Source organism: Topomyia yanbarensis, chromosome 3, assembly GCF_030247195.1.
Source record: "Topomyia yanbarensis strain Yona2022 chromosome 3, ASM3024719v1, whole genome shotgun sequence".
Taxonomy (NCBI): Eukaryota; Metazoa; Arthropoda; class Insecta; order Diptera; family Culicidae; genus Topomyia; species Topomyia yanbarensis.
This window is the reverse complement of record NC_080672.1, coordinates 64,265,458-64,282,327: the sequence shown is the minus strand read 5'-3', so window position 1 is coordinate 64,282,327 and position 16,870 is coordinate 64,265,458. Positions and strand designations below refer to the sequence as shown.

Below are 16,870 nucleotides of genomic sequence, written 5' to 3'. Positions count from 1 at the left end.
ACAATGCAAACAAGCAGAACAAGTATTGCGATTTTATTTAAAAAATATTTTGTTATTCACAGTTGGCTTCACCTTTCATGTCCATATTAGTATTTTACAATGTTATTTAGAAAGATATTTATTGTGTTCTACCTAACTGCATAAAAAGCGTTTTACTTATGCTCTTTTTCATCAATTATGTTTTCGAATAAAATGGATTTTTTTTGCTTTTCTTATTCTCTTGTTGCAATTAGGCAATTAAGGCCGATTGAGGGCGCGTTTTCTGGACGATTTAAGAGCGGGTAGGGCGGCAAATCGTCCAAATATTGCATTTTTAAATAGCCCCCTAATTGCCAGCAACTTGCCATTTTTGACTGGGTAACTGGGACAGCACCCCACACAGCATGATCTGGTACTTTGCAATCCCAAGTTTCATCTCCAAATTATGGTAGATCTGATGAGACAACCTATAGAATCGTGAAAGCATGGGTTTGGATGTGTCCTAAAAGGAAACAAACTAAAAAATGTTTTTTTTCAATAGTTTCGGGCTTAAAAACAGAAAAAGGATTGAGATATTAACTCAGTACTAATCTGCATCAGAAAATGTCTTAACCCGCACACCTCTAAAGATCCCTATTAAATAGTTTATCTTTGCCTAAGAGAAGAGAGGACAACAGGCTTCTTGCCTAGGGGCAGAACACTTGTGATGCATTTTTAAAAATCAGCGAAATTAAATGCATTTATTTCCATCAAAATAGAAATTCATAATGCATTTTGCGTTGCGTGCAATGTCTTTTGAGTTGCGTGTAAGACGTCAAAACCCTACGAAAAAACTAGCCCTACATTCCACAAAACGTCGAACAAAATGGATCAGCGCAGGACGTTTTTTGAACAAACCTTTCTGCGAGGGAGTGCAAAGTTGTTGCAAAAATGGAAATAAATGCATTTTTTCTAATTTGATGCAATTTTTTTAAACATTCCTAGAATGATCTTCCCCTAGCTTCTTGCTTTTCTTAATTTTCTCTACCAGGCCCTGTCGTAATTCCAAAGACAAGTATCCATCGTTGCCAGATTCCATTTGCATATTTTTCACAATTGATGAAAATAATTGTACCTCAAATATCGACCCTCTGTCTAGAATTCACAATACTAGCTGCATTTAACAATTGAATTTTATGTTTATTCGTGTCTCTCTTAATAATACACGTAGTTATATTGTCACGCTCTTGACTGGCAAAACGACCAATCAGAAGCTGGTTCAATATTGAGGTTAGGGCTGGATCAAATTGGCCACGTGTCTTCTCTTTCTTTGCTAAAGCTTCCTTTGCAATTTTTTCAATGTTTACAATTGGCATTTGGACCCTTTTCAAATGCTTTGCTAGATTTGTTTCGCCGCGTGAAAATTACACTGAAGATAAAATTCTTAAGATTTTCATAAATTGCTACTTATGAACCTGCACAATTTTGATTCCGTAAAACGCTTATGCATTTCATAAACAGTAGTTCACCTTATGAAATTCATAGGAATGTGTTGAGATTATTATAAGAAATAATATCGTGAAAATGCCATAATTCAATACAGCTTTATTGACCTTTTTACTCCCGTTGAAAACGAAACGGCGCCGAATTGTTTCGTGAGGAAACAAAAAAAATTGCGCTGCAAAAACCGGTTGAGGTTAGGTATTTCGTGAGGCAAACAAACCAAACTTCTTTGGTTTGACTTTGCATCTGTGGTTGTAAAATTTTAATAGTGGAGAATAAAGGTAAGCGTTTGTTTTTTGCTTATTAAACACAGTTTTTTTTTGGGTATATTTTGCAGCACCTCGGCAATCTTGTAACGTGATTGGCGATTTGCGGCAAAGCCAAAATTAGTCATGCGACACCTATGATTCAGCTCATGAACTGGCAAAGTGATACAGTTTGGTTTTTTCACCCGTAAGTGAGTCGTAGCTTACAACAAAATCTTCATTATCTTCTCGGAAAAAGCTTACCACTGCCAAAATATGAATGAAACGAGTAAGAAATTTAGTTTTATTTGCAATTATTCTGAAATTACAGCCATTTGCAACTATTTCACTCATACATTTCTTCGAAATGTAATCGGGGTATTATTGTGGTTATAAAAAATCGTTTCATAAATAAAGTTCCAACTCGAAATCGAGACCCAACCAGTACCAATGTTAAACTCCTTCATATTTTGAACTACGTAGGAGATTCAGTGAAGACTATCGGAGAGAAGGATCGGCTGTGCATGATACAAAGCTGACACTTTCCTATTAGCCGGATATATTCTTTCCTCGCCTGATCTGGAAAGTTTCATGAATTTACACCATCTCATGAAGGTTTAGCTTAACTTAGGACGAACGGGAAATGCTGTTGCGGCGGCTACGGTCCTCAACAAATTACATTTCGAAACAGCGCGCATATAGCTCTGCGAATAATATTAGAAACCACTATGTTTTACACTCTTTTCGCAAGATGTTTACTCGTCATCTTATAAAATGATGGTTTTCCTTCATTTTCATAAACAATTATCAACAAATTGATCGGTAATTTGGTGTTTAAAAGTCATTTTTTACCAATGTTTACAGAAAATATATGCACTATGACAGAACAGAATCAAATCAGTAACACTTTCCTTCCAGCGCTATCTGCGAGCGGTTTCAACGTAGAATCGCCAATAGAAGCTTAGCCATAGCCGATTCATAGTACTCCTGAAACTATCGGGACTTAATTTTAATTGCTGGGTACAGTGAAATTTTATGTAGGGAAAAAACAGAATTTGACATAGATCTTTCATTAGGGCTTAAATCGCAAAGGTAAACAAACTGCGTTTTCGCTATTATGACATTATGCGACAAAAATACTACAAGATTGAGGTAAAAATGAGTTAAAATGGTTTTTAGTTCCATTTATAATTAAAGAAAACAAAACGGCGAAACATGCATTTTCTTCGAGATTTCGACTAGGCCCTTCTTCTCATATGGAATATAAAGGCTAAACTTACATTTTTAGACAGGACCGGGGCGAATGGTTATTATTCACAAAATTATTCTGTAAACGCCGGTTCTATTATATAAATGATAAACAGTATCTACTATGATAATGTTGCACATAAACATTCGAATATTTCGATATTTTCATGAAATTTTAAGAAAAATTGCACGCGCCCTTGCATTTACATGGGGTTTCTATGCGCCCATTTGCTGAGCCCTATTAAAAAATATACTGTCAAGCTCGCCCATTTAGCCAGCCCTACCTAGCAAGACAGAGTCAGTTTAGCCCATTTACCGCCCTTCTGAAAATTATGTTCACCCTTTCGCAAATAGTGGGTGCTGAAGGGCGAAATCATGACTGGAATGCAAATTGGGCGTAAGCATTCTTATAGTTTCTAACCACTAAAAGCACATAGGAATTAAATTATTTGTTATATTGTCATAAGGTACCAAAGATGCTTCAGGAAAAACATGGTCATAAAGTAATTCATACCTACAATAAAAGCTACATTTAGAAAAGCATCGCCGAATATTGAAACTTATTTTTCTCCATTTGAGTACATTGCGATTTAGGCCCTAATGAAAAATCTGTGTCGAATTGCTGATAAATTCAGTGAAAAATATTACGGGTTTCAGCAATTATTCGAAAAATTACTGAAAATCGCTAAAGTGGAAGCTTTACCGCAATTTTTTAAACAATTTGCTGACACCGTCGTAAAAATATCACATTACTGTGCAAGTCGTTGAAAGAAATTGCTGAACAACTTTTGGTTGGATTATAGTGTGTTTTAAAAGTATTTTTTCCTCGGTGTAGAATTCGTAAATGTAAATACGTCAGTGGCCACCCTGAATATGTCAGAGTTGTTTATAAATTTGTAATTTTATTGAACACGATGAAATATTTTAAATATGTGAAACAATAACTATTTGAATATTACTGAAAACTGATTGCAAGAATGACGCTCTCGAAAAATGCTGAAAAGAAGATAATTAAAAAAATCAAACGGTGTCAACAGATAATTTTTCGTGAAACGGGCCTTGAGTTCAGCGGTCCACCGACTGAGGTTGGTCATTGGATTTGAAATAATATTATTTGCCATGATTTATAGTATGGTACCTTTCCAGAACGTTATTGTCTGTAATGCAGGCATTGCTACAGGTTTACGACAGGAAGTCCTCGTTGATGCAGTACTACGCTACGGAGTTTCACTGAAGGATGTCGAGCTTCCAGCTGGAAAATCCTACTGTTATTTAAGGTTCTACTCATCACAAATGGCTCAAGCGGCATTAACAGCTATGAATGGAAAAGCTCCACTGGGACAAGATGATTGTGTTCTTTTAATGGCATATTGCTTGAAACCGCCGACCACAAAATCTCGTGATGCGCAACTGTGCACAAGAGGGTTACCACCTGGACTAATACTTTTGCCGGATTTTATTGATGAAAAACTGGAACTGGAGTTGATTCAGATAATTGATTCGAATGATGAGAAGGAACTGGAGGGCAATCTGAAGCATCGACGTGTTAAACACTTTGGGTATGAGTTTTTGTATGGGAGTAACAATGTGGACAAAAGCAAACCTTTGGAGCAATCAATTCCTTTGGTTTGTAATCAACTTTGGGACAAATTGCAAAAAAGCCATCCAGAGCTTGGATGGCATGTTCCAGATCAGCTGACAGTTAACCGATATGAACCAGGTCAAGGAATCCCGCCTCACGTTGATACCCACAGTGCTTTCCAGGATCCGATTATATCTCTTTCGCTAGGGGCTGACATCTCTATGGACTTTCGTGATACAAAAGGAAACCATTTGACCGTTGATTTACCTCCCAGATCACTACTGATTATGTCCGGTGAAAGCCGGTATGGTTGGACTCACGGTATAACCCCTAGGAAGATGGATGTCGTTCAAATGAACAATAGTTTAACAGTCAGGAAACGGGGGTTGCGTACGTCTTTTACCTTCCGGAAATTGCGAGATGAACCGTGCCAGTGTCAGTTTCACTCTTTATGCGACTCTTACAAAAAACGATGTGAGATTCGATCTAAGCACTTGCGGGAGAATGCTGCCAAGTTAGAGCTGGAAAATGTTCACAAAGTGTACAACGAAATCGCTAAACATTTCAGCGAAACTAGACACTCACCATGGCCAAGGGTTGAGACATTTCTTCGTTCCCTACCTACAGGTTCTGTTCTAATTGATATTGGTTGTGGCAACGGAAAGTATCTCGCTTTGAATCCACAAAGTGCCGCCCTCGGTTGCGACCGCAGCGATGAACTGCTTAAAGTATGCACCGGCCGAGGTCTTAATGTATTGCAGTGTGATTGTCTCGCACTTCCATTTCGTTCTGCTTCTGCGGATGCTTGCATCTGTATTGCCGTTATTCACCATCTAGCCACAGAGGAACGCCGCAGGCAAGCCATCTCCGAAATGGCTCGAGTGCTTCGACCCGGTGGACGTGCTTTGGTTTATGTGTGGGCCAAAAATCAGGAAGCGAACGCAAAAAAGTCTAGCTATCTACGACAGAATAAGCATAACAATAAACCGTCCGGATCGGAGGGTGATTCGCCGCAAGAAACGATACCGGCTGTGAATTATTTACTCGATTCGATGCTTCCAATTCACACTAACAGAACACAGTTTCAACATCAGGATCTGCTGGTTCCATGGAAGCTGCGAAACGAGGAGCAAGAAAAGAAGGCGACTTTCCTGCGATATTATCACGTATTCGAGAAACATGAGCTAGACGACCTGTGCCGGGCAGTGGAAGGAATAAGTATCGAGGAGAGCTATTACGATCAAGGCAATTGGTGTGTTGTGTTTAGAACGAAAGAGTGAACGACTACCCATCCGTTCAAAGGATTCTGTTTCCGTTTTGTATCCGAACTTTCCCTCGAAGGTAAGCTAAGTTTGTTAACTGTATTGATTTGTAATTGTCTGGTTGATCACGTGTAGTGATCTAAAAAAATTTTCGTTCCGTTAATTATTTTAAGGATCGATGATCATAATTTTAAAGTTATAGGTAATGGTTTATAGAATTTGTTGAATGATTTAAGGTTACTTACACGAGTAAGTATGCCATTTGAATAAACAACATAAAACAAGTCTAGAACTATTGCAACATGCGCCCCAGCTCTGGTACATAATGGTTTCCACGAGTCCTGAAATAAACACGCAGGTTGATTCCTTCGAATCCTTGTTTGCTTTTCGATCCAACATTTTCTTTATTACCATTCGCTCATCTTCTGGGATTGATCCCGAAGGTTCAGAATACTACAGATTCTAATATTCATCATCAACAGCTTTAATAACACTGAAAAATTGCACCAGTTCATCAAAGTTATAGTTCCCGAGTAAATCTATCAGTTGCGGAAGTTTTGTTTTCACGTTGACCCCTTTGAATTTGAACTTGTCGATGTAGAGATCGGTCAGAATTCCGTAGATTCGATTCAATATGGTTGGTTGTTTTTTGAACTCTATCTCTATTTGTCGTTGGTTCTTCAACAAATTTTGGTACTCTTCCGAAAGTGTGCTTAATTCTTCGTCATTGCGTATGTCTAAGTCGATGAGAGCTTGCAATATTTGGTAGTCTTTGGTCAGTTTGTTGTAGTGCAGAATCTTGGGTTCGATAAGTTTTATTAATCCTGGTATGGTTTGTTCGTTTACATCTGCAAAAAAAAACCATAATTATTATCGGACAATGTAGAAACATATGTTCACCCACTGGTAATGATTTCAAGTTTGATCCGTTTTTTAGTCGCTTCCTTGGTAATAAAATCTTTGAGAATCGAGATTGTTGAAATGTTGTCACTTCTAAAGTCGGCCTCCGCCTTACCGTACTCACAGATGAGCACTGTGCCGACAAACACGTGTCGAAATATCAATCGTATCTTGTCGTTCTCGTAGGTCTTTTCTGGTATCTCCGGAATGGTGTTCATCAGCCAGTTGTGCATCTCAGCTTGACTAAAGGCTCCCTTCAGTGTAAGAACCGCCATCGGTCGAGCTTTCACATCATCCGATAAGCTGTGAACAATCATGTGCAGCGAAAGTGGTTTGATGGGGTACCGTTTGAGCTGACAACACTTCGGTTGTAGGTTCGGTGTAACGTATACCTGCAGAGTACCACACTGTCCTTCGACTGTGCGGAACTTCAGATCAACCCGGTTGGTATTGGACTGACAACGATAACTAGCCAGTAGACTATTGCCGCTCTGGAATAAGTAATAATAGATGTAGCATCTTTTCAAATTTTACTACTCATATACTGCCCATAATCATAAATCTGTCTCATGTTCAATGGGATTCCCTTCCTACGTGGGACTGACTTGCGAAATAGGCAGTATACTGCTTGTACCGAAACCCTCTCCATAGACATGCATTTCCTGTACGCGTCTGCCAACGATATCAACGTGAAGAAGGACCAAGACCGTCGCACCAGAAGAGAGATATAGGGGAGACACTCTAGTCATCAAAGCAAACGTGACGTACGCTGCGATTTTTTAAAGAACGAGAGAAGAACGTAGTATGAACCAAGCGCAATAAAGAAAGGTGAGATGCTTCGAGCTGAAGAAAGGTCTATTGATTAAGAGCTTTATTTCAAGAATCGGTGGTCGAGTGCAGGAATCTGGACGCGATCACAACGCAAGACAAAGTGAGGAGCACGTCAATAGAGCAATGTAACCTTGAGAAAGAGCAGATGTTAATCAGGTGGAGGAAGGCGTATAGTATTACGATTGCTCTTTACGATTGATTTCTAGAACCACTAAATAAACGGAGAGGTATTTCAGGTGCCTGGGTTTCGGCCATCAGACAAGAAACTGTAGAGATCCGGACAAATCTGATCTGTGTAGAAAATGTGGGGAGAAGGGACACATTGCTAGAGACCGCAAAAGCAACCGAAGTGCTTGCTCTGTACAAAAGAGGGCGGAAAGGACCACATGACGGAAAGGCTCTTATGTCCAGAGTACAAAAAGGCGAAATTAGGTCAATGATAATGGAGATTACGCAGCTTAATCTCAATCATTGCGACATTGCACAGCAACTGTTGTGGCAGTCAACAACAGAAACGAAGTGCGTGTGCTTCCCGACAACGGTACCTGGGCGGTAGATAATGCAGGGATGACGGCAATCCAAGTGGTGAACGGTTTTCTGTCCAAAAGGTGGTGGATAGTACCCACGAAGGCTTCGTGATCGCCAGGTTCAACGGCGTATTTGTTGTTTCGCTCCCCAACGGTGGACACCAGAGCAGCTCAATCGGATACTAGATGCACTATCCGACTCGTTAGTCGGACGAACGCCGCTTGTTATAGGAGGAAATTTTAATGCTCTGGCCGTGGAGTGGAGCAGCAGACTAACCACCGCAAGAGGTTATATTCTGGAAACCCTGGCGTCCAGTAAGGCTGTGCAACAAAGGTTCCGCTTGCACATTCTGTGAAGACGACCGGGAATCCATTATCGACGTAGCATGCTGCAGTGCGTTGCTGATGGCTAACATCAATTGGCGAGTTGGCAGTCCACACAGCAAATACCAGGCGATCCACTACACCATTGGACGACGAAATTGCATTGTAACGCGAAAAGTGGAAAGTAAAAATTTTTCGATAAGGATCTTTTTGTGGAAGCGCTTCGTGCTGGCAACTTCGCTCCAATTTCGAATGCCGATGAGCTGTCGGAAACATTAGCGAGAGTATATGACGTACCAATGCCGAGGAAAATGGAGCCGAGGAACTACCGGCGTCCGGTGTATTGGTGGAACGAAAGGCTGAGCCTCCTTCGTGCTGCCTGCAAGTAGATGCGTTCAGAGAGCTAGTTCTGAGGCAGTCAGAGAAGAATGTACGTTGACATTCCGGGCGGCTAGGGTCGTTTTTTACCGCGAGGTAATGCTTAGTAAATACACCTACTACAATGAGCTGTGCAGAGAAGTAGACGCTAACCCTGGAGCAATGCTTACTGTGGCGTCCAACGACGCCAGCTGAAGACTGCACTGACAAATTAGAAAGTATCGTGGAAGGTCTTTTACCGAAGCACGACCTAACCGCATGGCTGCCTACACCGTGCGTTGGTGCAATTGGGTCTCCAACGACGAGCTCCTCATGGTAGCGAAAGGGCTGAAAGTGAAGAAAGCTCCCGGAACGGACAGTACCCCCAACGTGGCACTGACATACAGAAATTCCTGGACGAAGGCTACTTCCCGGGTAGATGGAGGATCCACAAGCTGATGTTGCTGCCAAAAACCAGGGAAGCCACCGTATCCTATCAGCCTACAGATTGACGAACTACGCTGAAGGTGAGAACGGACCGTCGCAGAGGCAATTCGGATTCCGGAAAGGGATATCGACGGTAGACGCCATACGCACAGTTATCGCGAAAGCGGAGAAAGCATCGAAGCAAGAGAGAAGAGGTAATCACTATTGCGCAGTAGTTACGCGATCTACGTGAAAAACGCGTTCAACAGCGCCAGTTGGTGGATGACTACCGCAGTAGCGCTGCACAGAATGCGAGTCCCGGACTATTTGTGCAAGGTTTTGAGAAGTTACTTTCAGAACCGAGTACTGGTCTACGAGACGAACATGGGGCAGCGGTCAATTAGTGTCACGGCGGGAGTACCTCAGGGCTCTATACTCGGCCCAACGCTCTGGAATCAGGGTTACCAAATTCACAGATTTTACTGTAATGTCACAGATTTTTTGCACAATTTTTAATCACAGATTCTTTTTCATAGATGACAGATTTTTGGCATTTTGAAGAAAATTTCACAGATTTCCACAGATTTTTGGAAATATTGTGATTTTTAACAGAAATTCTTTCTTTCTTTTTTTTGACCGAAACACAGATTCCCATGTGGCATCCCTGTCTGGAATATAATGTACAACGAAGTGTTCACACTGCAACTGCCCAGGGGAGTAGAGATCGTCGGCTGTTCAAATGACGTTGTCCTGACGATAACCGACGAGATTCTCGAGGAAGTGGAGATGTTAACAGCAGAGACAATAGGCATCGTGGAAACCTGGATGGCTGACGTCAAGTTGCAGCTGGCTCACCACAAGACGGAGATAGTGTTGGCCAGTAACCGAAAAAATTCAGCGTGTCGTGATCAGCATCGGCGGACACTCAATACCATCGATGAGTGCGCTGAAGCGCCTAGGTGTGATGGTTAAATTACAACAGCCATGTCGACTACTCATGCGAGAAGGCAGCGAGGCAACTAACGTATTGGCGAGAGTCATGCCGAACATCGGAGAAACAAGATGCAGCACGAGACGTCTCCTGGCGGGTATCTCATCCTCAATACTGAGCTATGGCGTACCGGCCTAGGCCGCTACACTGAACTCAAAGCGGAGCCGGAAGAAGTTGACAAGCACGTTTCGCCTAATGGCTGTTCGTGTCGCGAGCGCGTACAGAATACACGAAATGTAAGGAGAATGGTCAGAGCGGACTCATTGGCTAAGTGGCAACAAGGGTGGGACAACGCGGAGAAAGTAAGGTGAACCCACCGACTGATCTAAATGTCTTGATGTGGGTGCATGGAAAGCATGACGAGATGAACTTCCATTTGACGCAACTTTTGTCCGGGTACGGATGGTTGCGGAAATACCTGCATCGCCGCTCCGGAATACGTGGTTTCCGAATGCCCTAAGATTGAAGAAGTTCGAAGGTATGCATATCTGGGATACTGTCAGCAGAATGGTTACTATAGTATACTCTCCGAGCCGCAGAGAAAGTTGTGAAGGGATCAATAAAGTAGCGCCATCGACTAGAAAGCCACTGTGAAACTATAAACCGGGTTTCGGGAGAAATTTCACCACCGGGGAACTCTCCGTCGGTGGAGACTAGGTCCACCGCCGGGGACCCGTTGAGTAATATGCGACGTAATACCGGGTTCGGGTTATCAAGTCACCAGTGCACTGGACGTCAGGTTTCACCGGTGGGGGATTAGAGCGAGTAGATCGCGTCGACTAGCTAGCGGGTGGTCGTTTGGGCGCAAGTGAACCGGAAGCTACGCTCCACCCTGAATCGCTGGATAGACATCAGCACCTACTGGCTGGCCCGTTAAGTAGGATAGGTCCACCACTGGTGACTAGATCGAGTAGATCGGGACGAAGCGGGGAGCTAAATGGCTCACGGAAACCAACATCGATATTGGAATCAAATCTACCGCCAGGGAATTCACAGTAGGGTAGATTCACCGCCGTGGACTATTCGACTATATCGCGACCAAAATGAGAGCTTATTGGCTCTCAGTTGGAGTAGGAACCGTGAACTATCCGAGTAGATCGTGATAAGGCTGAGAGCTAAATGACTCACGGAAACAGGAGATCATTGGCTCATAGAATCAAAAACTAAACAGCTCTGGGATGAAAACTAAATGGCGATGTAATATTTGCAGACTAGAAGCAAGAGAAGAATCGAGAGTTAATGCGTGTGACCTTGGGACTAATGGCCATTCGGCGTTGTGGCCTAGTGACGATTCGGCCTAATGATCATTCGATCTAATGACCCAGTATTAACTGAACTACCTTTTCTAATCATTTTTTTTCGGTCTTATGTTTTCCGGCCAAAATCTGACACCACAAACATAGGAATATTTTTTACATTTTAAATCTTACCATTTTATCGCACTCGCTGAAGCTCACAACGGCAGAATTCTTCTCCACATCGATCAGATTGATCGGTGCGTCGCACTGCAACAGCACGTGCTCGATCGGAGTGGGGATTTCGATAGTTAACGCATAGGTCGCATCCTCCTGGCACAAGAGCATTGAGTCGTTAACCGACAGCATTGGGATCGCTGATAGTCCTGTAGACAGAGCTTGTGTCGATTGCTGATAACGTTCGCGTTCCCTAGTGATCGCTTGTTCAAGCTCGTAGATTTCAGCCCGTAGTTTGTGTAGTTTTGTAGAGCTGCCTGGAGCCATATTGGCTGAACTGCGTTTACTGCTATCGCTCAAGCTTTTGCTGATACATTGGGTTGTCAGACCAAACACTCGACCTGAGTACGTACACACGACAATTTCCGAGTAATTGTTAGCACCTACGCTGCCGCCTTGGACACACGAGATACTTTCGTTGAAGTTTTCGCGGTATATCTGAGTACATTCCATTTCGAACTGATATTCATCTGAATTCATTGTAAACACTTGAAGCGTTCCATCTCGTCGTCCAACGATCAATTCATCCTTTCCATCTCCTGATAAATCGTACGTCGTGATGCAGGTAACCGCACTAAGATTTTCCGTATCTTCAACCAACATCTCCCGCTTTACCTCACTCACCAGAAGATTAATGTGAAACAGAATCACTTTTCCGTCACCGAATCCGCACAGAATGCGATCGCCGAGACCTTTGGGTACATGTAACACAGTCGGTACACTGTCTACTTCCAGTGTTTGGCGCACCCGTGAGTGTTCCAGAATTCGTAAGACTCGCCCCGAGCATGCCAGTACCGTAATAAGGCGACTTGTCTGAAATTTGCATGGAATTAGTATGCGTGTTACTTTACCAACTTAAACATTTAGAGTCACTCACATTATTCGGGCAGAGACCGGCCACGTCTACGATCGCATCACCGCACAGATACGACCCAACCTCCTTGCAGTCTTTATAGTGATTGTACACGTGATTTCCGCACACCAACAAATCACTTCCGCTCACGAACATCGAGCGGATAGTTTCCGTCAGGTTAGTTTCAAATGCCAGAAACATTTTCCCCTTTTTGTTAAAGCCACGAACCTTATTCTCCGAGGCAGTAAATATTTTATCCGCAATCGACCCCATCTGACCGCCGAGTTTGACCGATGCGATCTTATCGCTCGGTAACGTTTTAAAGTGAATCTGAAGTTCATCTTTTTTCATAGAAAACAATTGAAGCACTCCATCCTGATCACCAATGACCGCTTTCTGCTGCTGCCTGGTAGATCCTCGCGGATCATTGGTTCCCGACGAGGGTGGTAGCAGCTGAAGGCAATTGGGTGCCGTTAATCCGACGGTCGTATAATCGACACGGGTTAGTTCGAGTTCCATGTTACGAATGGAGTTGACAAAATAAAAATATTATTTTAATTGATTTTTAACCGGAACGCATGTTTGTTGGCGCCAACCGTTACTAAGGTGATCATTGACGACAGGTGAACGCATGTGCATAACCAGTAATTATTCACCATACTATACTGCCGTTCTACGCCCAATTGTCCCATGTTGCAAAACTGGCAACTGAGAAAAACGCTATTGAAGATAAAAATTGTTTTGGGAATCTGGAGGGAAACGATGCAACACATTAAGCTTTATTGTCTAGAATTGGGTACGTTCATATCAATCATTAAGCGACCTTACGCTTGTCTGGACATGTCACAGACTCCGGTGATTCGCATTTAATGCCGAAAGATCCTGACTCCTGTGTTGCAGAAGAAACAGAGTTAAGTAGCCGGAAAACTCTAAGCTTGCTCATATGACCTTACTCCACGCTTTTCTAAACTTTCTTACTTCAAATCCTTGCTCTTCCTTGAGTACTATGGCTCTTAATATTGAAAAATATTTCACACCTTATGTGTTTTTATGCGGATTTTCAAAGTTATGCGGTTTTTTATGTGGATTTTCAAAGTTATGCGGTTTTTAATTTATGCGGATTTTCAAAGTTATGCGGATTTTTTATGCGGTACGTATCCCCCGCATAAAAAAAACTTCAGTGTATCTGACTTCCCTATCTCTACATACAGAGTTTGACAATAGGCAACATCGTTTTTCCACCGATCGATGGGGGTCAGTTTGACAACGTCAAAATCGCTTGAAATGTCATCAGCAAGCAGCAGTAGCAGTTAACAAAAGAAAACAATGAATACTTTCGCTGATTTGATGCCAACTAAAGTGCTCCCCGTCCCTATTTAGTACAAATTTTGGTAATTTTGTTACAAATAAAATTCTTATGTTGACTACCATAATATGACGTCATGTCACCCTCTTGGTGATAATAGAAACATTGCGAAAATAGGCTCACTATCCTAGATGCATTCACTATGTTATGCAAGCGACGATAGTGATGAAGAGCTTTACAGGATTGTTCTCAGTCACTGTTGTAATTAGTATTACCGCGGCCATCTCTTTTTAATGAACCTGTAATTTTAAATCAATTTTTCAGTGCCCGACATCTAGCGTTATACACTAAACGTTGCGTAATTATTTTTTATTGTACACTTTTTTTTGGGATTTTCGTTAGTGGGACAATTATGCGTAGAATTCCAACAATGGAACAAACAGACTTGGTATTTTTTCACGAAGTCTTCGAACAAACTGTGTGATTTGGATGTGTTTTCTGAAAATATATTTCAAAAAGGACTGTTTGATGAAAAAAAGTGAAAATGATCAAAAAGTAACATGAGACAATTATGCGTAGAACGGTAGTATATTTCTCCTTAGTGGAGTACAATTTAGGTACAAAACTATTTTTTCTCCATTATATCCCTCTCGCAGGTTGATGGGATTGACGGTATTGTAAACATCATCAAGCCACAATATATTCAATAGAGTTATCTAAATATAAGGACCTTCGCTCTTTTTAGTTTTTATTTGCACCAAATTCTACTACTAGAGGTTAATTAGTTCTCATGTTAATAATCCACCAATCATTATGACTACTGAGGATTTGATTTATATAAGAAGCCCGCTTCAAGATGTTGATTACAATACGCCTCGATAGTGGTGTGTCGAGGAGGCCGGGAGGGCTGATATGAGCCTTTTGTCTGTTCTATACCTTTCCTCTATTCACCAGCTCATAACCAACAATCAACCAGTAACAAATAGATAATTGAGAAAGGATGTGCTATGTGTGGTGATTGGCTATTCAAGTATTAGTAGCGTTTGAAGTACTAATGTATGTCTCATGTGATGATCATAACTTCAGCTGTATCTTGTACCTATCTAATCTATTACGTCTCTCATATATTGTCTTTTATTTCTTCTTATCGAGTCCTATACTGCCATTCTACACCCGCCTTCAGCTGGGTCAACAAAGATGGTGATAGTGAACGTCTTAACACTCACACATTCTCAAACGCGGTCTCAGCGGGAACCTACAAAAATGCCATCGTGCACGCGATTACGAATCGGTCACGTCCGAAAGTCTATCCTTGATCCTAGAAGCCTAGGTCCATGCCTTCAGCTGGACCAATTAAGAAAATACGCCCATACCTATTAGACAACACGTCTCATGGCGACATGACCGGGAACCCTATCGATATAAACGATCCCAATCTCTGCCAGAATTCAAACCGCGCACTGAAAATTTAATATCAGACTCACGGTTCGCGCAACCATTCAAGAACACACGTTACAAAATCACGTCAGCGCACAAACGTTAGAGCCCCTCGCGATTTTCCAAGCAACATACGAACTCGCAAACATGATTACACCCCGGTGATAAGGTGAAAATCTCAGCACTCATAAACTTACCAACACGATCTCAAGTGTCAACCTACAAACTCCCGCGCTCGCGCCATCATGAATCGGGATCGTCCGGAAGTATCTATCCTCGGTACAAACAATCTAGATCCTTGTTAATTATTAAAAAAAATAATAAAATTGAAAAATAACTACCATATCCACTAGACAAAACGTTCCATGGCGACATGACCGGAAACTCTAGTGATATGGGGTAACTCTCTCCCTGTCAGAATGTGATCCGTACACCGAAAACTAAAGATCAGAATGACGGTCCGCGAATATATGAATCGCCGCAGGGTTTCAAAATCGAATTTATACACGCGAAGTCACATACACGCGAGCACACGCGACAAACACGTCAACATACGAACGCTTAAGCCCTTCGCGATCATCTACGCACACCTATGCCCGCGATCGCGTAAACTTGATAACACTGCGGCAATTGTGTGAACGTTTTAGTACTTACGAAGTTACAAACGCGATCTCAAACGCCAACCCGCAAATGCGCGATCATGAATCGGTCACGTCCGGAAATCTTTAACCTTCATTCTAGCAATTTAGGTCCATACATTCAGTTGGACCAATTAAAAAAAAATAAAGCTCATATCCACTAGACCACGCGTTCTACGACGACATGATTGGGAACTCTAATGATATGGAAAAACCCACTTCCTTCTGGAATCTGAACCGTACACAAAAAATTAAGTATCAGACACACGCGAATATGCGAAAGGCACACGGTTATGAAATAGAATTTATGCACGCGAAGTTACACGTTAGCACACGCGACATACAAACGCACACGCGATCGAGCACATTAACGTACAAATGTTCGAGCCCTTCGCGATGATACACGCGATTCCGAGTCCCTACGCCCGCACATGCCTGAACCGTACAATGAATATCACATTCAGAATCACGGCCCGCTACAATTGGCCTATTGCAGTGTTTTATTGGGCGACATTGCCTGTCTCGTCTGCAAATTGTAGTATGTGATTCTGACGGGGAGCCCTTCCGAGAACCTAGCTCTACAGCTCCAGTAGGACAACTCTCGAAAAAAAAAACTATTTTTTCTCCATTATATGAGAAAATTGTTTAAAACCATCTTTGCCCGTGAAGAGTACAAAACCTATAACTAAATTAACTGTCTCTGAGTAAGTGTTTAGTTTAGTTAGAGGTTTTGTGCTCTTCATGCGCAAAGATGATATTAAACAATTTTCTCATTATTGGAGAAAAAATAGTTTTCACCTATTCCCAATTTTTCTCCACGAAGGAGAAATATTGCATTGCAGGACATCACGCAGAACTAGGGGTTTGCCCAGAAACACAAATAGTGATTTCGTTTTTAGGAGCTAGCGTCTATCCGGCGCTAGTTTAGTCCTATCATTAAGTTAGTGTTGGATTCTGATGAGACGAAGTCATAACGCAAATTCAGTAATTATTTCCGATGTGGTCTAATT

At 41.9% G+C, this 16,870-nt stretch overlaps 2 protein-coding genes across 2 annotated transcripts; one reads left to right on the top strand and one right to left on the bottom strand.

Moving 5' to 3' along the window:
- Positions 1 to 3,806: 3,806 nt before the first annotated feature.
- LOC131690792 (alkylated DNA repair protein alkB homolog 8) lies at positions 3,807 to 5,837 on the top strand. Its single transcript, XM_058976815.1, has 2 exons — positions 3,807 to 4,039; positions 4,101 to 5,837. The coding sequence occupies exons 1-2, from the start codon at positions 3,932 to 3,934 to the stop codon at positions 5,814 to 5,816; spliced, it is 1,824 nt and encodes a 607-aa protein (XP_058832798.1). The 5' UTR covers positions 3,807 to 3,931; the 3' UTR covers positions 5,817 to 5,837.
- Positions 5,838 to 6,197: 360 nt separating this feature from the next.
- Positions 6,198 to 12,998, bottom strand: LOC131690791 (Bardet-Biedl syndrome 7 protein-like). The gene is made up of 4 exons (XM_058976813.1): positions 12,504 to 12,998; positions 11,585 to 12,439; positions 6,703 to 7,189; positions 6,198 to 6,646 (listed from the first exon to the last, which is right to left on the bottom strand). Exons 1-4 carry the CDS (start codon positions 12,996 to 12,998, stop codon positions 6,261 to 6,263), a joined length of 2,223 nt encoding a protein of 740 aa, XP_058832796.1. The 3' UTR covers positions 6,198 to 6,260.
- Positions 12,999 to 16,870: the final 3,872 nt, after the last annotated feature.

Excerpts from the sequence above, each read along its gene's own strand:
- LOC131690792 (XM_058976815.1), top strand. The coding sequence starts at position 3,932 with ATGACGCTCTCGAAAAATGCTGAAAAGAAGATAATTAAAAAAATCAAA. Across the intron at positions 4,040-4,100 it reads TCAGCGGTCCACCGACTGAG|AACGTTATTGTCTGTAATGC; the intron begins GTTGGTCATTGG and ends GTACCTTTCCAG.
- LOC131690791 (XM_058976813.1), bottom strand. The coding sequence starts at position 12,998 with ATGGAACTCGAACTAACCCGTGTCGATTATACGACCGTCGGATTAACG. Across the intron at positions 12,440-12,503 it reads CCGGTCTCTGCCCGAATAAT|ACAAGTCGCCTTATTACGGT; the intron begins GTGAGTGACTCT and ends TGCAAATTTCAG. Across the intron at positions 6,647-6,702 it reads CAAACTTGAAATCATTACCA|ATGTAAACGAACAAACCATA; the intron begins GTGGGTGAACAT and ends TTTTTTTTGCAG.